This window comes from Plectropomus leopardus, chromosome 21 (assembly GCF_008729295.1).
Source record: "Plectropomus leopardus isolate mb chromosome 21, YSFRI_Pleo_2.0, whole genome shotgun sequence".
Taxonomy (NCBI): Eukaryota; Metazoa; Chordata; class Actinopteri; order Perciformes; family Serranidae; genus Plectropomus; species Plectropomus leopardus.
Window position 1 is genome coordinate 23593280 of NC_056483.1, and position 22428 is coordinate 23615707.

At 39.9% G+C, this 22428-nt stretch overlaps 1 protein-coding gene across 1 annotated transcript in view; it reads right to left on the bottom strand.

The window, feature by feature from the left end:
- Window positions 1-959: 959 nt before the first annotated feature.
- Window positions 960-22428, bottom strand: part of tgfbr1b (transforming growth factor, beta receptor 1 b) — a 79052-nt gene continuing 57583 nt past the window's right edge. The window contains exons 4-9 of the mRNA XM_042510033.1: window positions 21529-21759; window positions 17823-17990; window positions 16473-16629; window positions 11261-11385; window positions 10992-11122; window positions 960-3451 (exon numbers count right to left, since the gene is read on the bottom strand). Coding sequence (XP_042365967.1) covers window positions 3326-3451; window positions 10992-11122; window positions 11261-11385; window positions 16473-16629; window positions 17823-17990; window positions 21529-21759 — 938 coding nt within the window. The 3' untranslated portion in view covers window positions 960-3325. The remainder of the gene's footprint in view (window positions 3452-10991; window positions 11123-11260; window positions 11386-16472; window positions 16630-17822; window positions 17991-21528; window positions 21760-22428) is intronic.

A 22428-nucleotide genomic window follows, 5' to 3' on the forward strand; every position in this document is an offset into this window, starting at 1 on the left:
TCAAAGTGGAGAAAAACAAGCGACTCTGATGCCCGTCGATAGATTGGCACAGTGGTTTTCAACCATGGTTCTCAAAGCTGCAGCCTTCCATTCTAACTCAACTGATCAACACTTTGAACCAGAGAGGAAGAACTGAGCAGCTGCTGCACCTCCATGACTGACAACATCTCTAAAACATCCTTCAGCAGATCTTTGAGAGGACTGCCGACCGCAAGACTAACGGGCTGGATTTGTGTCAGAGCAACATGGCACAGAACGATCAGATTCAGGCAATCTGAGGGTATTACATCCAACGGCAGCTCTCACCTCCACTCGGAAAGCGAGGCGGACAACTAAGTAGCAGCACATCAATACAATATGCATCCATAAAGAAAAAACAATGGAGACAGACTGACTCGCCGACATCCAAATTGCCACACAGGTAAACCCCGCAGTGGTTCAGAAGTGCACTTATTGCTGAACAATCAAGAGACTCTGTAGGATTTCTTTGAGCAAATCACTGACTGGCAGGTCGAATTTACTGGATATGTTCATCAGTGACAGTTAAACGCTTTGCACATTTAAATTGCATCTAATCATGGACTTGTGTACTAAAAGACAAGTGCTTTCAGTGGTACATGGACACAAGTAAATCTGTAAAATAAGATCAAATGGGTTTAGATGTATGGCAATTTTAGCAACAGGACAAACACTTGACTGAAACAAACTATTAAATAGGTGCTACATATATATATATATATATATATATATATATATTTATATTTGTCCTTAAGATAGCTATCAGTTACATATACATATACATATATATATATATATATATATATATATATATATATATATATATATATATATATATATATATATATATATATATATATATATATATATATATATATATATATATATGAATTATTCATAAGAAGAAAATAATAAGAGCAGATTTTTACTCTTATGCGTTGGTCCCTTAAGGCTTGCTAAGCTGAAATGACAATATTGTCTTTTTTACGCACATTTTTTTCGTCTTTTGTTTTTCGTAAATGTACATTCTAGTAGAAAAAGACCTTGCCACAAAAAAAAGGAAAAATAATACACAACCTGGAAAATCTATGGCTTAGTAAATCTCCGTTTGCTATATTTAAATGAATGTACCTCATTGTTGTTGATTATCCTACAAAGAAGAAAACGCTTGAAAGGTTGATTTACGCTGCTGCGCTGTCGACGGCGCAAACACATGAAAAGAACGAAAATCAGAAATCCAAGAGTTTACATTTATAGGGCAACGTCAGTAATGCTTAAAAGTCTTTGTGTCTTTTTTTTTTTCCCAAAGCCGCCGCAAGCTTTTTGTGGCATCATTTTTCCAACGAAACACAGTTTGAGGTGCTGGAGCTCAGTTTCCAGACTCCAGTCCACTGGGAGGAGAAGCTGTACGATGAGTTGTTGCTGAGGTGGCCGGGTGTTCAGGTGGGGGAGGGATTTGAGAAAATGGCACCAGAGAGTCGGCTGTGTTGTGGGTGCTGTGACGGCGGTGTGTGTCCCTCCTTGCTTTTCGTCCCTACTTCTTGGGTGTGCATAGTACGAGCTTGCTGTGTGCCCGGCATGGCTCCCGCAGACCTCCTCTGACACACACGTGCACAGAGCTGCATACACGTGAGAGCAAACACGCCACTGCAGCCGACATGAGAGGAGTTGGGTTGTTAAAGCACTGGCACTTTCCGGTAACAGCTGGCTTGGAAGGCATGGTGGCAGCTGATTGTTGTTGGTGTTGTTGTAGTTCTTGCTGTTTGTGGTTTAGCAGAGCAGAGTATAGAAAATAGACACATTTATCTACTGTATATTGCATATGTTGCAGCATGTTTGCCAAAAAAATGAATGAGGTCATCATGTCCAGTTTAGTCTTGCAAAAAAGATCCCCTGCCACCAGAAAGAAAAGTTTAAAAACACAATAAATTAAACAGACCTGTCCGCCTCCCCGAGCGTACGGAGGGAGGCGGGGAAATACAACAGTAACAAATGAAAAAAACAGGTGCAAAACTGTTGCAGAGATGAGAGATTCTGCTTACAACTTGATAAGACGAAGAACACATGAAGCCATTGTTTGTCTGGACCCCGTAGGGTGGATTACAGACTGTCCCATAACCCCCAGGTCCAAGCTTCAGTTCCCAATGCTACTGTAACACCACTCCAGAGTAGGACTGCAAACAACTTCACATCAAAACACTCTTTGATGAATCTTTACTCCCTCAAACACTTCTGATAATGGTCTAGTCACCGTTAGCTCAGAGATTTAGAAGATTCTAACTGCCAGTAAATGTCAAAGCTCTTTGTGCTGCTCCCTTTTCTAGCAGTTTACCAGTAGCCGAGATAAACAATTACTTCAGGTGAATGTTAAAAATTTTCAAATGTGCCACGCACATTAGCAAAATGGAAAATATTCTCCCCAAGAATTTTTGTCAAAGACATGACAAATATGTTAACTGTCATGATAAAGGTTCTGCATGTTGGTATTAAACAGCTCAACTCGCCCCGTGTGAGTACATCCCTCACTGTCAATGAGTGTGGGAGCAGTGCACATAGTTACATTCATTAAACTATGCATTGGGCACTGACAGATCACATGGCTTGGATCAAATCCAAAAGTTGGATTTTTGAAAACATTTTTGTTTTTTCCAATTTGAGGAAATTTTCCGTGATTCAAAACATTATTCAAAGATGTAAATGAGCAACTTGCAGCCCTACTGAAGAGTAGCTTCTCTCTGAAGAGAACCGTGAAATGCTTATATACAAATAAGGCGGTGATGATGAAGATAATCCGGCAGCTCAGAGGCCTCACAGGTGATTCCCAGCCACCTGGCTGGCCTTACCTGATGGAGTCTGAGCTCTTGGTTCGTTGTGTGATGAGTGGTGGAGGTGGGTTTTGAGATGGACACCAGTCGCCCCAGTGGGTCTTTCAGAGATTTGATGTGTTGGATGTAGTAAAGGAGGATGGAGGATAATGAGGGGTGGCTTCCTTTTATGCCTCTGTTATCCCCTTCAGGCACAACCAGCCCTCATTAGATCCATCCAGCCATTCATGTGTGTATGTAGGCCGAGTGCAACACACATACATGCACGGTTCCCCAGATTCAGGTGCAGGACTCAGCAGTTTGTCAATGAATGAAATGGGATGAGGGAAAAAAAGCACAAGCGGGAAAAAAGGTCTTCACTTCCCCTCAACCCAAAGGGGAGGAACAGTCGATGAATAATAATGAAGATAATAACGCTGTAATGCTAACGATATGGATGCCAGTCAGGGGTGTGTGTGCGTGTGTGTGTTTGGTAGATGTGTCTACATTTTGATTCCCTCCTGTTGGCTGAGCTGAGACAGGGTTTTCTTGATCCGCAGAGCAGTGAGTCGGGCGGCACTGTTGGCATACCAACACTCCCTCATTATTTTCGCCATCACCCGCAAGGCCTGCAGAGGAGAGAGGAGACACAGGTTCATGTGACTTCATTACAACATAACGCTGGAACACCTTGATGTCTTGGGAAATACACTTCTCTGTGGTTGTATGTTTACATAAGACACTTGTGGACTTGGTTGAAGTGTATTTTTACACAGTCTAAAATTTTTCATGTCTGTTTTTGAGCAAAGGTGTGCTTAAATTGGACATTTTTTTTTTTTTTAAGTTTCTTGGTAGGTAGAGTGTGTAGTCCATTAATCGGAACACTGACAAGTTGATCTCTGTCCCCTTAGTCCACATGTCAAAGTGTCCTTTGGCAAGGTACTGAACCCCATATTGCTTCCGATGGCAGGGTTGTAGATCAACCCAATGGATCTGTGGTGTTCCACAAGGCTCAATTCTGGGCAATCTACATGCTTTCTTAACTGCATAATACGTGTCAGTTTGATTTTCAGGTCTAAATGATTCTTTTGAGTGCTCATTTCATTAAAGCAGGTGAAATAAATCTCGGCATTCAAATACATTTTCATGATTTGTTTTTGCAGTTTTTCTATTAAATCATAAGTGGCTCAATATTTTGAGACCTGGTGTAACTATACGTTTTTTTTTTTGTTTTTTTTTTTAATGCCTAATCATCTAATGAGAATTAATGTCTCATCATAATTGTTTCCATAGCCTTTTTGGACATTTTGATAGGTTATTGATTTAAATGATTAGGGCTGAGGTTTGTGGCTTAACCCTTTGAAACCAGAGCAAATTGGCCTGATTTCTTTTAAAAACATGGGGAAGAAAGAGCAATGAAAGACAAAAAGGACCCAAAAAATAAATAAAATGCAAAGAAAAAGTAAAAAAAAAAAAAAAAAAAGACCAGGCAAACAAGACTTAAGTTAAATTAAGTATTAAAAATTACAATAACATAATTTTAAATATGCAATTAGGATAATGATTTGTTTTTCCCCCACTTTTTTCTTTTTACCTAGCTTTGTTTTTTAAATAATTTTCTAAACCTACCAACTTCTTGAAATTTGTGAAACATTTCTTGACAAGTTGCCCCTTGCCTTTTCCCCATGTTTCTGCAGAAAATGGATCAATTTGCCCAGGGTTCAAAGGTTTAAATACTTTGTACTATTGTAAATACTTAATACTGAAATGCATCTGAAAGAAGCACAAAAAAGTGATGTAGCTCCAGGTTTCAAAGGGTTAAGATACAAGACCTTTGATCTGGGAAGCCGTATACTTCCGAGGTCTGAAACGGGTGACAATAAAATCTTTTAATCTGATGTTCATGAGCTGCTGTTCCTTACATCTGTACCTGCATCTGATCGTGGTTTTAAAAATTTAAGCTTGAAACAGCCAAAAATGCCTCTGCCCTTTTCCAGTTATTATTACTTTATCATTGCATGGTTTGATTTCATATGATTTGGAAAATGGATTGTCTTTTAAACCTTAAAAAAAAAAAAACTTTCCTGACTCCTCAATTAAGTGGCGACTTTCATCTAAATTTGCTAATAGGCTTTGAGATACGGTAAGAGCCTCCAGAGTTTACACTTATTCCTCCACATCTCCCTTGGTGGGGCTGTAAACAGCATCTGGTATGTATGAGTCAACATGTCTGTGTATGTGTCTCCGCCTCGGTCTCTCACAGCGTCTGCTGAGATGCTAGTGCTCCCTCTACGGAACTTCCTACAGAGCTCATTAAGACAGCCGTAACATTCCAGTCCTCCATTCATCAGGTGGATTAATGCCAACTTTACACTGCAATCTCCCACACACACACACACACACACACACACACACACACACACACACACACACACACACACACACACACACACTTCACATTACCGCTGTCTCCTTCAGCAGAGCTAGAGGAGCTCATTTCCTATGTCAGGGCTCTCAGATTCAAATGCCTTCAGATACGGCTTCATTTACTTAAACCTGCCATTCTGATTTACAGGCTACATGGTGGAATAGTGAGCACACTGTTAAAAAATCCCTTCTGGGAATACCAAGCCTTCAACAGCTACACAGACTAACACATCCACAAGACTTAACTCTGAATACATGGTTCTTACTCTAGGGGCTAGATTCATTGGAGTCTGATGGCATTTAGTCCAATCCAATTCCTTGTTTTACCCTTACTCCGAATTTTCAAGTGCATCTAGAGGTTGAGAAATTCTCTTTTGAAATGAGACTGCCCTTCAAGACCCTGGTATGTCATCGGTAGTCGGCCACGGCCTTTATGTAAACAGACGCAATTATGGAGATGACGTTATTATCACAATGACGTCTGCCATTTATCTGATAGACGTAGGAAAGAATGGTCACTTACGATTCCTTTACAACCTAAGTTTCATGCTAACCACTTTACCCTATTCCTCTATCCCAACAATAACCAGGACACCCTGTCCTAAGACGTGAACTGGGCTTGGATGGTATCATGGTAGTACGGCACACCAGGGTATTTAGAAATCTTGGCATAAATACAGGTGCTCCTCTCTATATTAAACTCATTGTATGCAGTGCACAGCATGCACCACCAGAGCTCAGTCTGCAGTCTCTACTAATGGAACAGCCAGGTGAGCTGAAAGACACAGCCATACCTAGTGGTGGACGGAGAAGTTACAAGAAGGTGAATAGAGACCGTGGGAAATAGCTGCATGTTTTTCATATCTAACTTGGTGAATCAAGGATTTAATTTGACCAATCCGAAGCTGCTGATTGTTGGAACAGTGAACTTACTAATGAGATTACTAAATAGAGTGACCAAGATAGTTTCGGTGAGTTTTATTTTGTTTCTGTCATGATTGAATGAATTGCGTTTTATGATGATGAAGACATCCCTCACTGTTGTTGATGAGGCAGTTAAGCCTTGTCAACTCAGTCTTCCATGGCCAAGAGAAAGCTGAATTCAAAAGGTGTACAGTTGTATTTCTGTTTCATAGGTAAAAGGAGTGACCGAATATTACTTTTGTTAACATTTTGTGGATTTCTATTCTGTATTTATTCATCTAAAAGGTGAAAGTAAGTAGCATACTCGCTGTTGTGGGGAGTGTTTTTGCACCACACACTCATTTTTCATTTACTGAATACCTCTGTAAAAATTTAGGTTAAGTATTACATACTGCCCAAGCCTGAACATGTAAAACGGAAAGGTAGGGGCTAGGTACTAAGGGCAAACAGTGCATTGGGATTGAGCCTAAGTTAAAAGGACCCCTATGGGACATTTCAGTTGTTGATTTGTACAATTAGCTGCACAATTTAGCCGTGAGACAAAAGCGAAGGGAGTGAAATACAATTATTCAAGCAAATGAGCATGTATGTGCAAGTGTGTGCAATTCAATGTCAGTGTTATATAGTTGTGGAGATATTTAATTAAATGTTACTAAGAAAAACATCTACAATCCACATTAAATACTATTACATTATATAACAAGTATGTCCTCCAGCAAGCAGCATAAGTTATGAGTTTGTCTTTGTCTCTGTGTGCTTGTCTGTGACTCAATTGGTTAATGAACACTAAAACAGTGTGGCCTGAGCAAAACGACTGTCAAAGTTACATCTATGTGTAAAGATTATAAAGCTTTGTTGTTGTCTGCACTTTACCGGGTTCTTCCTTGTTAAAATACTGCGGTTGTTACACAATGTTTTTCGAATTATTTTACATGACAGGCACTGATTACTCTTCTTCTACATCCTTACTAAAGTCTGGAAGCTCATTAAGACAGTTTCCTTGCAAAAAAGGTCACACTTGTTTATTTTTATTTTAACAATACACAGCAAAAACAAGTAAACACCTGGGGTTCTGGGGTCAAATATTCGGAGGGAGGCTGAGTGCCACACCAGCACCCGTTTGTGCTAATAATAGACTGAGCCGGGCTGGGTCTGCTTCTACAGGTACTGTCTAGTTTCAGCTTGTTAAACCTGTTTGTCTGTCTGGATGTGTATTATTGCTGCGGTCTGTGGTCATTGTGGTTCTGTGTGTTCTGATGTGACTGTAATGAGGCTGTGACTTCGATGGAGGCAGGTTATCAAAGTAGAAACAACTGATACAGGCTTCATACACATTTTACATTTCCATGATGTTTACATGAGTTTGAGGCAAATTCTAAAAACCATACATTCTCTGAAGTGACAATCTATACACTTCATTGGTTCTTTTTCAATATTATATAATAGTTTTTTTAAAATATATATTATTTAAACAAATAATTAATTCAATCTGAAAATCAGGGTTAGAAACTGAATATTTAAATATAACTTACAGACTGTTTATTATTCATGAGAGGGAAAGGCTGGTGCAAAAAGAGGGAGGTATGTCAAATACATTTTTAAGCATCAGAGAGGGACTTTTTCACTAGGGGAATTAATTATTAATGGCTGAATTTTGTATTATTTTTGCTTTATTTCAATGCCTATTTTTAGCTAAATTTCTGGCCAATTTTTTTTTTTTTTGTTAACTCTTTGGCAATTTGTTATTCCAAATTTTGGGTGATTTTAACAGAAAAAATGTATTCCAAATCTGCAGCATGTCTTGTGGCCTTTTTTTTTTTTTAAATAAAAAAAACATTTTTTTTTCTGTTTTAAAGAAAAAAATAATTTGCTTTATAGATTTTGGCATGTTTTCCTTAAAACCTACAAACCTTTTTTTTTTATTTTTTATTTTTTTTATTTTTGGCCATTTTTGAAGAAGACAATGTGGTGATTTTTTTTCTTCAAGCATATTTGGTGGTTTTAATTGAAAACATGCCTTGTTATCTTAAAAAATCCCCCAAAATTGCACCATATATCACAGCCAGAATCTGTGATAACAGAAATCCTGGTTGGATTTTCATATTTTAGATGCTACTTGGACACAACATGTGTTATTATATAGGTTTGTGAAACAAAATTCCATGACTTTTCCTTTGGAGTATATTAAGTTTTCGAGAACTTTTTCAGGCCTGGAAATTGCCCTTTGCAAATTCCATGACTTTCCCAGGTTTTTCATGACTGTATGAACCCTTCTGATATGACTCTATATCAGATGCTGTTCACGTCAGTTCAGAGCAAATCAAATATGTTTTCATATTCTCTTACATCTCTAGTCAACACAATTTGGTTTAGATTACAGACAGAAAACCACAGTATCACGCTGTGGCTGTTCAGAAGTATGAAAGAAACTCTGATGCTGAGGAACAAAAGCTAACTCTGAACATGAGATTACACTGAGATGGAGACGATGAAACACAGAGAGGAATAAGGCCTCAGATAGTTTCATTTAAAAAGTGATATCACTGCATTCAAGGGGTGTTGCTGCTGAGCTCACAGCTGAAACAAGCCATGGGTGCATTTTAAAAACAACATGTTGTTCATATAGTGAGGTCTTCAGGACCTGCATTGGCCCAGAGTATGGGTCAATGACTGGTTTGGGTTTAACAAGGCCAGTGATGTTGTGGGAGTGAAGCTGGGTTCCTTGACGGAGGTGTCTGAGACGAGGATGCTGTCCAAGCTGTATGTCATCCTGGACAATGTGTCCCACCTACTCCATGATGGGCTGGTCAGCTACAGGAGTACATTGAGTACATGGCTGATAACACCAAAATGCAGCACAGAGCACCACAGGAAATCATTCCTGCCTGTGGCCATCAGACTGTACAATTCCTCACTCTGAATGTCAGACACTCTGAGTCAATTATTCTACTCTGGACTCTTAATAATGTTACTACCATTACTTTGATGTGCAATAATCCAGTGCAATAACTACATCCATGTATAATATTCTCTATTCAGATGTTGGTAATCTGTTGTTTTTATGAGGACACATGGTAGAAACAAGAACAAAAATGTACATTTTTATTTATACTTTAGTGTTTAGATATATTTACTATTAGTACTTATGTTTAAATTTTATTGATATATTCTACACTTTCCTACTTCTTTTAAGACTTTTGAATGGGAGCATCTGTAACTAAAGGCAATTTCCCCTCTGGGATCAATAAAGTATTTCTGATTCTGATTCTGATTGTGCATTAAAGTGGAAGACAAATAACGGTAGATCCATCCCTGATCACAAATGCCACAGCTGTCTGGATGCTGCCAGACAAAAGGTGGCCAAGGTCAAAATATCCAACAGAATGTGAGCTGTGAGGCAGTGTGATGACAACTGTGCATCCTGATCTGCTCCAGCGTTTACACGCAGCGTTAAGGAGAATGCACGCTGAGAAGCATGCACGCTGCGGAGCTGGCTGCTCAAAAGACAGTGTATTTATGAAGATGTCTGGTTTGAACAGCAGACAGGTGGTGACTGTGTAGTCCAGCCTGACACAAAATAAACTGACTGGAGCTGGAGCCCCATCTCCCATCCCGCAGATTAGCGGTAGTTACTTAGTATTACTCGACATAATATTCACTCATACATGGGAGTTTTTTACATGTGCACACTGAAAAATCTGAGGTACACATTGTGGGAGCAGTCATGGAGAAAAAACAAGACATATGTCACTCTACTCTGTTATGCTTCACAGTGGAAGATGTGCAGCCAACTGAAAGCAGCAGAAGCTCACTGGCATTGCTAAAAAAAAAGCAGTGTAGCATTAGTTCCCTCTTGATTATATGGATTTTTTGAAAATATATAAAAAATAAAAAACATAAAAAATAGATAGAACACATAAAAACATACATAACTTATAAAACAGCTATCCACCACTTGTTTAAATGCTCAAATATTTTTTTATATCCTTTCTTTTCTTATTTTTTAAACTTTTTTTTCTCTTTTCATGTAATTTTCTTGAAACTTTTTACCAACAACTTTTTAGGTTTAAAAGGTTAAACACTAGCTTGTTTTAGGGAATATGATGGACCATATCAAAGACTGTCCAACCATTAGTCATCCATCTCCTTATCTTCACTATGGAGCAATCATTTCCTCTGTGTCTCTGTGGTGTGTGGTTCAAAAACTTGCTCTCCAAGAAAAACACCGACAGAATGAAAAAACACCCAACAGTAACTACTTCAAAATGCTGGATTAAAGTAGCATCAAACATGGTATTTTTAGTATAACGATTTTAAGGGTTGCAAAGAAACAATTTAATAAACAAATGCCCTGCAGATGTTCTTTAAACATTATGCTTATGAATCTGCCTTCACATAGTGCTGCTGCTTAAATGTACCTGAGGAAGATTAAACTGTAATGACACTAAACACAGTGAACCAACACAGCAGGCGTGTGTGCTGTTAAAGTGAAACAGGAGACTGCACGAGATTCACACACACTTTCTCCGCCCCCAGTCGGAGTGGTTGCTTCCTCTCTAGGGACTGTGGGAATGAGCCTGTGTGTGTGTGTGTGTGTGTGTGTGTGTGTGTGTGTGTATCATGTGATTGAGCGGTGTTATTGAGAAGGACTTCAAGGCTTCGAGGTTCTTTCTTGGATGGCTGGACTGAAGCCTACAGTCTCACCACTTACATAATCATGGGGGGAAAAATGTGAAAAATCTGCGCCTTCCCTGTCAACATCTAATATCCTTAAACAGAAAAGAGAGTGAGACTCAGATTCAGCAATGTGTGTCCTACCTCGCAGCTCTGCCAGCGGTTAGGAATGTTAGGTCGAAGTTTCTGCTCACACACCACCTTCCTCATCTCCTCAACTGAGGGATCTGACTGGACCAGGTCGTAGTAGGGCAGCTGGTAATCCTCATGGATGCCTGATGGAAAGATGAGGTTAAAATACTCTTGCAGATTTGCAGATAATGGTGTGTCAATATTTGTATAATTAAGACTCCTCTTGTGTTCCATTCATCCCTCATTGAGCCAGTGATTCAGCCCCCTCATTAGTTTCTCACCTCCCATAGAGCAACGGCTGGCGATCTCCCAGAAGACCAGGCCCATGGCGTAGATGTCAGCTCGTTTGAAAGACTCAAAGTGTTTCATGTTTATGGAATCGTCCAGGACCTCCGGAGCCATATACCTGCACACAAACACAATACACTGCTGTTTAACTACTTCTTGCTTATGTAATCATTTTTGTGTCTTCTGTCATAAGTGCGCAGAAAATAATGTTATGTCATTGTATATGTGCTTTTGCCATCAGGGCCATGGTGTAAATATTAATGGTGTCCTCCTCAGCTGATGTGTAACATTAGCTAGCTCAGTGCGAGGTGAGCTAGCGGCAGAAACAGGTAAGAGGAAAAACATGTATTTTTGATTTGGGGTTGAACCTTTAAAGCCCTGTAGCCATCTGAAGGTAGCAGGACGGATGTGACTGATGATTCTCCAGCCTCCAATTTGAAATGTGCCACACTGTAGTTAGGAGCCATTACACACTGCCCTGATTTAATCATGTGAAAATAACACCAGGGCTCTGCACAGAAACCTCCTCTAACTGACCACATCAAGTGGCCAAACTTCAGTCTCTACCCGTGGGCACTGATGGCGATCTATAATAAGATGGATTTAACAGTGTAATCAAATAGTCTTGATTGAATTCTTTGAGTGGTTTAAAAATAATGAATAGAGGGCTTCCTTTAGCAAACTGCTACTACTTCACATAAACGAGAAGGAACAAAAACAACACACTTCAAGAGACCAACGTCAATATTTTCCTAAAGAAACTCGAGAGAAAATGTAATTATGTGGTGAACAGCAAGGAAGCAAATCAATTCAATTTAAAAAGCAAGCAGTCCTTATTTACATCTATGAAACACACACACACACACACATTTGTCTGCAGGAAGATTTTTTGATAAAGATTGTGTATGGGGGCCAGAACATTATTCAGTACAGTGTACTGAAAGAAAGCTTCTGGAGAGGATTTGGCAATTTTGAATAATTCAGCCACTCTAGGATGCTGTGAAATCACAACCATAACAAATTACACAATTTCAGCGAAACAGGCTTGAGTATCATGGAATTACAGTGTACCGGGGTATTTAGAAATCCAGAAGGTATGTTTTTTAATATTGTTATAAATACAGATGCTGCTTTTTCTATTAAATTTATTGTATGTAGTGCACAGCACGCACTACCAGGGTTCGGTCTCCAGTCTCTACTGGTGGAACAGGCAGTTGAGCTGAAAGACACAGCGACACATAGTGGTAGAGGGAGAAGTTCCAGGACCGTAAACAGCTAGTGGCCAGCAGGCAGACAGAGATCGGAGGAATAATGGCATGTTTTTTTTACATCTAACTTGGTGAATGAAGGATTTATTTAGACAAAACCGGAATTGTTGGATAAGTGGATTTATTTACTAGATTACTAACAAGAGTAGTCAAGATGGTTTGAGTGAGTTTTATTTGGTTTCTGTGGAGTTTAGTGTGTTTAAGTGTGTTTAAGTAATACAGTGTGTGTGTGTGTAACTGTGTTTTTAATGATGAGCCAAAAAGGCAGTAGGGCTGAGTGATATGGCTTCAAAATAATGATATCTTCAGGCTATATTGCGATACACAATATAGTATATATCTCAATATTTTGATATCTAAGTACTGATAACTACTTAAATACAAAATTATGAAAGTAGCTACTGCTATAAAATAAAGTTACATAAACTACTGTTATAATTAAGTTTAATAAAATACTGTTACAATGTTTAATGAAGTAAAGTATTAAGTTAAATAAAGTACTGTTACAGTAAAGCTCCACATGGTTTAGCAGCCTCTTACCTTTCTGACTGCTTGTCTGAATATGTTTCAACCCGATTTCTCAGGTCCTCTGGAGTTGGCCTGCTTAAGTGCCGAAAATGAATTTCAAAAAGTATGGTGAGGCAGCATTCTATTTTTATGTTCCAGTGGTGTGGAACAGACTGATCATGCAAATAAGAGAAGCAATTTCTGTAGATAGTTTTTTGAAGCAGCTCAAGACCGATGTCTATACTCTTGCTTTTAATGAATTCCACCTTCAATGTATTTTTATCACATATTATGATCTCAGACATGTGTTTTATGTTTTGTTACAGAGTATTTCTTTTATATTTACATTTCTTTTGTTTGCTTTCCACCTCTGGCCTGTCTGCAACTTTTGACTTGTTACCAGAGTTATGGTATCCATGTGCTGTATAATTTATTTTATTTAATCAACTTCTTTATTTATATATTTTTAAAATAACTATTTCTATATATTGTTAGATTTAAATTAGCACGCTTGCATGTAAATCACTTTGAGTAACATTTTATGTATGAAAGGTGCTATAAAAATTTAAGGTTAATATTATTATTATTATTAAGTTATGCATAATTAAGGGTATGGAAGCTATGAGTGGCAGGCTATCTGCTGAGTGTCCACCCCTCGTTTCTCCACAACTCAAACTGCCCAAATATGGTCACTTTTGCTTCCAAAAACACAAGATGGCGATGGCTGAAATGTCAAACTTCAGACTACAAAATGGCAGTCCACAAACCGATGGGTGATGTAGCGTTACCTGCGTCCATTATTTATTAAGTCTATAGTGGTGATGTTAGTGTAGTATAAAATAACAGACTCCTAACTGTGCTGTTTTATATTCACTAGAACGAGTTGCCTTTGACTGTCAATGAATAATACAGTAGAAAAAATGTGTGGTGATCGTAGTAATTGATCACTCAGTCAAACTGCTTTACACTTGCAAAAGGCCAAACTGTCAGAAAGGAGGACAGACAGGAATCTTGTAGTGCTCAGAAAAGATACCGACATAAACTGATGCAATTTTAACAAAAGCAATATGCACTCACATTTTACACAAAATCTAACAAAGACACTTTACTTGGGTTGTACTGCTGCTTTGCTGGACGTTTGGTGTTATGAAAGACAGTTTGAAAGCTGGGATCAGATCATCAATATGTGACGTGGGTTTCAGCCAAGGCCGCAGCTTTTGCCTCCACTGACCCGAGGCGTTCTGAATCATTAAGTGGCCCTGGAAACGGCCCGCAGCATCGGAGCGGCTCCCAGACACACCGAGGCAGAAGGGAGTCATAAACAAGACAGAATCAGAGGGAGAGAGACAGACGGAGCGGGATGAAGCTATGCTCATATCACTGTAGGAAGGAAGAAGGAGAAGAGAGCTGGCTGTGGCCTCAGTGCACTGCTCGCATTCCAACCCCGCAGCTAGACAAGTCTACATAATACAACAAGAGACATGTGGACAGGGACACACAAAGGGACAGCGACAGTGAGAAGTCACCTATAGTCTGCAGAATTATTGGCTGGGTAGAAAAGAGAGGAAGTTACTGAAAACAGTAACCCTCAGCTTTCACAGAGAGATTTTTTTATGTCACTCATTATAAAGTCACCATTATAAAGTGAGTCCTCACATAAAACTAGTCCGCCTCTGCAGTAGAAAGACACAGAAACGTTTGACATTGGTGCTTCATGAGCAGAGAAAACATAGAAAATGACTGCGGCATAAGTCACACTCACACCTGTACACAACATATGTTATATGTCATGCCAAAGACGGATGCTTGCGTATTAAACTTCATGCCCACCATGCCTCTTTTGATTGCAGGATGCTGCAATGCAGTCACACATTGTATTAGAATGATGCCGCCATCGTTTGGTTCTGTGTAAAAGTGCAGGGGCAGTCTAAAGAAGAGACTTTGTTGGGGCCCTATAACGCCATCTCTGTGTAAAAGCGGCTACTGACTTTTGAGCAAAAGGCAGAAAATCCTACAATTACTAGAATGCATCTCATCAATAAATGCTCCTGCTGGTGGGTGGCATATTACAACCTTGTCCATTCGACAAAATGGCGGCCAGCCTGATCTGGTATTACAGTTAAACACTAAGCAAAAACACATTTCTGAAAACATCTGAGGTGAGAAATCTGCAATGCTGCAACAAAATGTTGGTTTATACTTGATCAGCTGCATTCTCTTCGTGTCTGCTTTGGCTCAATGGTTGGCGGGCAACACGAAAATGTGGAAGTACAGCCTGTAGTTTGAGCAAAAGCCCTGAGTCAGCAAAACCCCACTAAATGATGTAAGATATGCAAAAAAAATTGAGATCAAACAGAGCGAAATGATGTAACTTACACCATTTGGCAGAGTTTTGCCATGGGGGATATCTCAGCACCGGTTAGATGGAGGGAAATTTACCACAGTTCATCTACACACGGTACCAACATTGTTTTGATAGAAAGCTGGTTGAAAATTGGTCAAGTATCCCTTTAACACACAGGTGACATGAGGCGATGTAAGAGTGTGATCCGCCACTACGTCTCTGATGTTGGTTTGGTGCTTCTGGGCCTTTATGGTAACTGCAGACCCAACCAACACTGTACTAACACCTACCGTGTGTGTATGACAGCCTGACATTTAGCGTCTCCTTCCTTTGAGCGACAGAGCTCCACTGTTGTTAAAAACATTGAGAGCCTCACTGTTGCACTGGCTGACATTTTTACAGCACATGGTAAAAAAAGGCACCATCAACCGAAATCACAAATCATGCCCAAGTTCACCGCGTTTTTTTTGTAAGTCCTTCAGTTGCATATTAAGAAGAAAGCAGAGACTGGAGGCGACACTGTAGTGATCTCGAGTCAGTGTTTGGGCAGTGAGCATAGGATTCATTTCAAGGTCCACAGTGTCCTCAGGTCCTGTCTTTCGCTGTAACACGATGCTATCGCTGCTCGTCTGAGCACCAACTGACACTCTGTTTCCACCGTCTGCAATGACGGGATGCTCAAAAGTGACAAGATGATTGAAGTTGTGATAAACCTCAGAGCTGAAACTGAGTCACCTCTTCGAGTCCTAACAGTGGAGACGGAGAGGCTGACACTTGAAATGGCCTGGCTTTCTTATTTACATCCTCGATTCACAGCTGTGACTGGTTTTACAGCTCTGAGATGTGCTGTAAAACACCACAGCACTCACTCACTGTGACACAGAGGCGAGTTCAGCCCAAAAGGAGACTCATGTCACGATGAAAGAGCGCCAGGAGAGAAGTGCAGTTACTCCTGACGGAAACCGCAGAGGACAGAGAGTAAGAAGACGAAGAGGATGTCCAATCCTCCTCCTCCTTCTATTGACTGCCTTTAAAGAAAGCAGGCTGAAAACGTTTTAAAGCGGGTTCTTGACAGCATGTAGTTACCTTTTGGTTCCCACTCTGTGGTTTGGAGCGATGTCGATGGTGTCGGTGGCTGAGTCATGGCGGACAGCGAGACCCAGGTCAGCGATGCAGCAGGTCCCGTTCTTCTTCACCAGAATGTTCTTTGACTTCAGGTCTCTGTGTGCGATAGCTGGCTTACCTAGAGACAGAGAGTCATAAATGTAACACTTTCCCCGCCACTGACGAGATATTCTGTCATTACGTGTTTTCACTGTTATACTCTGGGGGGTACTGTGACGGATGTTGTGTAATAGAACAAAAGGAAGAGATGGCCACAAACTTTATGACTTTCTTGCTATGTAGCTGCTTTTCAGACCCTCTCAGAGACGTTATTTTTAAAAAGCAACAACACACATTATTTTGTCATTATTGTAATTTAATTGTTATTTACGCCATCTATTGCAGGTCTGTCCGTCCCGGAAGAGGGAACCATTCCCCGCCCGCTTTAAGTTTTTTTTCTTTTTTCCCCCCCCGTTACAGGGTTTTTTGGGGAGTTTTTCCTTAGGTGATGTGAGGGTCTAAAGACAGAGGGATGTCGTATGCTGTAAAGCCCTCTGAGGCAAACTGTGTTTTGTGATAATGGGCTTTATAAATAAAATTGACTTGACTTGACTAGCAACTTATTCAGATCATCAGGGAACAAGGGAGACATTTATTGCCATTTATTCGCTTCCTGTGCTTTGTGTGAGTGTGAATGTGTCTGTGTGAGTGTGTGTGAGTGTGTGTGAGTGTGTGTGTGTGTGTGACAGTCAGGATGAGAGGAGACGCTGCTCACAGTGAGTTCAGATTTAGGGAGTTTTAAGCCTGGTTATACTGAAAGAATATTGATATCTATTTTTATAATTCCTGCCAACTCCTAACAAGCAGAACAATATGTATATATGCAGAGTTTGCAACAAAGATGTTGCTTAGCAACTGTTTTAAAGCTGTGGTGCTTCCTGACATTTTGACATTCGACTTGTTCTTTTATGTGAAATTCATCATGTTGCTGTTTTCGCCAGGACTCCTCGAAAAAGCAATTCAGAGTTTCAATGGGAATATTTCAGGTTCAATTAAAATAAAAAAAAAATGCTCTTCCTCTTCATGAGGACATCTTTCATAACAGGCCTTTTATTCTTCATTTTAGTTTCTATAGATTTGAATTGGCTCGTTGAATCAGGTGATTCAGACATGGATTTAAGAGGCTGTATTACTGAAACAAAATCTAGGAAAATTACTTAATTGTGAAAATAAAAACAGTTTTACACATTTATGAAAAGCTTCCTCAGGTAGCCATGCAGTATAGCCATGCAAAGAGAAGTGTGTGTGTGTGTGTGTGTGTCTCTCTCTCACCTTGTGTCCCCACTATCTCCATGTGGAGGTGGGCAAGGCCGCTGGCTGTGGACAGGGACAGCTTGATCATGCCCTCCACAGTGACAGTGTAGCGATTCAGGTAGTCAAACAGAGAGCCGTGTTCATGGTAATCAGACACCAGCCACAGCTGAGTCCACGTCCCGTTATCTACACACAGACAGAAAGAGGAGCCAGGAGATAAAGGGTTAAAGATAATTGTGCTTTTGGTCTTCAAGAAAGAACTTGTCTCCACTGAAGTCTGGCTGATTTCATCTGATGGCACAGTGCAGTTTGAACTCACTGGGATGTTTTTATGACCTCAGTCCAAACAAATGCCAGTCTGCACAGAGACACAGACAGGAGAGGCTTCTGTGTTCCTCAGATAAAACCACTAGACCTATAGGACAATCTCAACTTCAGTACTGTCGTTAAACTGACTTGTGGTATAAAACAAAACGAAATCAATCAAATGCAACTTTAAGTAATAGGTTACTTTTCTCTTTTTCTTATTAAATAAACAGATTTTGAGATTTTCCTACCAGGGTACCCATCATGCTTTGAGGGAAATATATATATACAGTATAAAAAAAACATTAACCATAAAGACCTTGAGCACACAGTGTTGCCTGCATAATTACATTCAATTTGTGGCATCAGCTGGGCGGTGGGTGGGGGGAGTCCAATATTACTGTGTAATCGCCTGCTTTATCAGTGAAATCAGGGTTCTGGTTTGCAGAAACAGATGGGGTGGCTAAAAAAAATTAAATCCGTCTAAGTTGCTGTCACACAGCCCTTTCCTTACCATTTCTCATCACTTGGCGGTCAGCTGTTTGGGTCAGAAAGTGCTGTTAGCGACTGAAACAAAACACGTTCAAAGCACTCTCAATACAGTGGCCACTAAGGCTAATATTGCATTTTTTAGGTAGGCCTTTTTTAAAGTTTTAAAATCAGCCGTATACAGCAGGGTAATGTTGAGCTGTGGGGTGTGCCGCTGAAGGGTAGCATGTAAACCACCAGCAGAGCACATAGCATACTCTGGGCACAGACAAAGCAGCAAAATGCTGGACGCAGTGAAATTAACACATAACCTTTGATTGTGCTGATTTAAAAGTCTGCGCAGCAGCTGCTTCTGTTCTCCACTGACCAATAGAGCGCCCCAGGGATGACGTTTTTCTGTAGGCTGATGCAGAAGTTAGCTTTGCCTTGGTTCCCATGTTAAAAGGCCTATAGGATTTTTCCACTGGATTTGAATTAATGTAGAAAATAAGCTCTGTGACAAACGTTTATGATACTTACATGTTTTGTTCAGCAAAATCTTCATAAATGAGCCACTCTTTTAGGGCTTTTAAGGCCGAAAATGCAATCACCAAAGGTAAAATGGTAAAGTTAGGCTATAAATGAACTATACTACAGTCAGATAACTCATCTGACTGTAGTATAGTTCATTTATAGCCTAACTTTACCAATTTCATCATCACAAAGAGGCTGTAAAGCATGATGAAGCGCCTTTTTCAAGACAAGAAAAGCTTCAAAGTTTGTGAGTATTTGCTGATGTGTTTTATGTCGTAGAACAAAACATCAAAGTTTCTTTAGCTTGTGTTAACCACTGACCTTATTAAAGGCATTTTACCAAAAACCCATCGACTGTGAACTGGGAACCGGAGATGCTGAAATGCTAACTCTATGTGAGTTTTAGGACTCATTACTGGGGCACTCTATTATCCAACTTGCTATATAAACTCCACAAACTGCTGCTAGGAAAAAAAAAGATCTCTGACAGCGCTACAGTCATGGACCCAAAAAAATATGTCATTAAAAAGGGGATACATAATGATACAAAGGGGGCACACTTGTGGAAAGAAAAGTCTGCTGACTGATTTACTTGTGATTTTTATAACTTCTGCATTATCTGCTGTCTTCAACACACAGTTCTGAGTCCACTTGCTCAGTGGAGCAGCTTCAGTCTTTGTATGTCTTTACTCAGCAGAGGCACAGCAGCCTTTAGTGTCGAAAGGCTATGACTTGTGACGTGTAACCAATCAAACGGTCCTGAAAGTGGGACACTGAGCAAGGCTACAGAGCGGTGACAGCAGACAGAGGGGCTGCATTGGAGCCAAAAGTAGCACATTTTTCCATGAAGTTATTTTATCAGCTTTTGGATTTTAATCGTAAAAATAATAAGAATATAAAAATCACTGTGAGGTGGTAAATAATGACATTGTGGCTGCCTCCACAAATAAATGCATTAGATACTGCAGTTCCTGTTTGCTGTGTAACCATGGATATAGACAGCAATCAATGGCTTACTGGTGACACTAAAGAAAAGGTCTAAACATGATGACTATCAGCTGTATGGATGGCATTTTCTCTGATTTCTCAGCAGATTAACCATTTATCTGCGACCAATATCCACCTGGAAAGAGTGAGTCAGATGAGCTATTTAGCTCTTCCAGCTATTTATGATGTCTGTGTGTCCGATTTGACTGAATCATGAAGTTGTTTGTGTGGACATATTTTCCTCTCGTAGTGTCACCATAACTTCATCATGTCTTACATATAATGTATAAATAATAACCTGCGAAACCCCCTATCAGTCAATACTGTAATCAGGGTTTATATACATTTTTATCAATAAATTCCCACAATTTTCTGCAAATTTTCAAGATGGAAGACATACAGTCTCTCAAATGACCATCTAGACTCCATATCTGTATCTGTTCTTTTTCCGCACAGAATTTTTTAAGAAAATTTTTAAAGAGAAAAAGAAAAGCTTTTTTTTTTTTTTTTTTTTGTTTTTACAATTTTTTTCTTTTGCTTTAAATTTTGTTAGCAATATTTGAAAAAAAAGGGCTAGGGTTAGGGTCAAAAAAGATTTTGGGCAACTTTTTTTCTTTAAGAATTTTTGGTGAAGTTTTTCTAAAGCTTTTTGACGATTTTGTTTCTTTAAAAAGGCCATTAAAGGCATGTTTTCTTTAAAATTAATGACACGCTTTATCACGACATTCCTTGAAGACATCATGCCACATTATATATATTTGTAAAACAAAATTCCATAACTTTTCCAAAACTTTCAGGGTATATTTAGTTTTCCAAAACTTTTCCAGGCCAAAAAATTACTGTTTGCTATTTCCATGACTTTTCCAGGTTTTTCACGATTGTACAAACCCTGTCAATAACAAACTACAACCCCCCCCACCATCAGTCAAACTGTAATGAACACACAATCCCATTAACTCCTGTGTGTGTGTGTACGTGCGTGCGCGCGTGCTGTTGGAGTTGCTAAGACAGTGTGGTAATGTGTGTTTGGCCTTTACTGTGAACTGGTCCTCCCCCACACTGTCTACCAGCCCGTCTATTCACAGTTAAGGCTCGCTGCACTAACTTCACCTTTAGCGGAGCTGCTTTCCTGCTCTGACAGCTCAAGGTTCACATGTAGCTTAAGCTGCCCACACAGCTCAGCTCAGGGAAGATCTCATTTACAGGCTTTAGAATAGATACGATTGAATCAATCTTAATTCTTTGGTGCTGCTTGAATTAGCCTTATAATTTAGCTATCCGTTTCCATTCATGTCTTTGTGTTCAGTTATTCTTGTCTGTTCCTGCTGCCTCTGGTCTGATTTACACTCTGTTCCTCTCTGTATGCTAACCCTAAACCCACAGTCTTATCTTAATCCAGCCTCTTGCAGCTCCTCTGGATGTGTCCCACCTTTGTTATCAGCAGCGATGAAGCCCAGAATGTTCTCATGTCTCAGCATCACGGTCTGGTAGATCTCAGCCTCGCGGAACCAGGAGCGCTCCTCGCGGGAGGAGAAGATCTTCACTGCCACCTCCTCGCCACGCCATTTACCCCGCCACACCTCCCCGAAACGGCCCTTCCCAATGCTCTCCTGGAGGATGATGGTCCTGGCGATAGTCCTTTGGACCAGCAGTGGCAGGCCTGAAGAAAAACAGACAAACTTTGAAGAAGTTGACAGCCAGGTGTGACAAGGAACATATTTCCTGATTGTGGAAAAAGAGGAAGGTGGAGGAGTGGAAAGAAAGACAAATAAGGAGGAAGTACCAACCGCCACTGTTTTTGACCGTTTTTGGTCAGCAGTTTTGAAACTGCAACATTTTCTTGTAATATTACAGCCGAATTTCTGAGGAACAACTTTATTTCCTTCATCTGTCCTTGAATGTCTACACTAGGCATGTCTCATCCTCATTAATGCTTCCTAATTCATCTGTTAGTCAGACAGAATGCACAGAACCAAAGTTACATATTCACACTAATGACGTCTTCACTGACAGCCCAGACAGCAGTTCAGAGCCAGGCCTCTTTAGACTGCAGCTTAAAGACGGACTTCACCCTAATCCACTTTCTGAGTCAGTAAACTACATGTACAGTTACTTATTTACATTCTCATCTCATCTGATCTGAGTTTTTTTATCAGGTGTTTTCTTTTGTCAAGTGAAGATCTATTAATTTTGTTCTCTTGACCCTCCAAATATCTGAAATATCAATGATGTACTCTGGGTCACTCTGCCCCCAAAGGACGAGGCAACATCATGTTCCACGTGTCAGTTTAGATGCGAGATACTGAGCACTGAAGCAGCGATCTGGCAG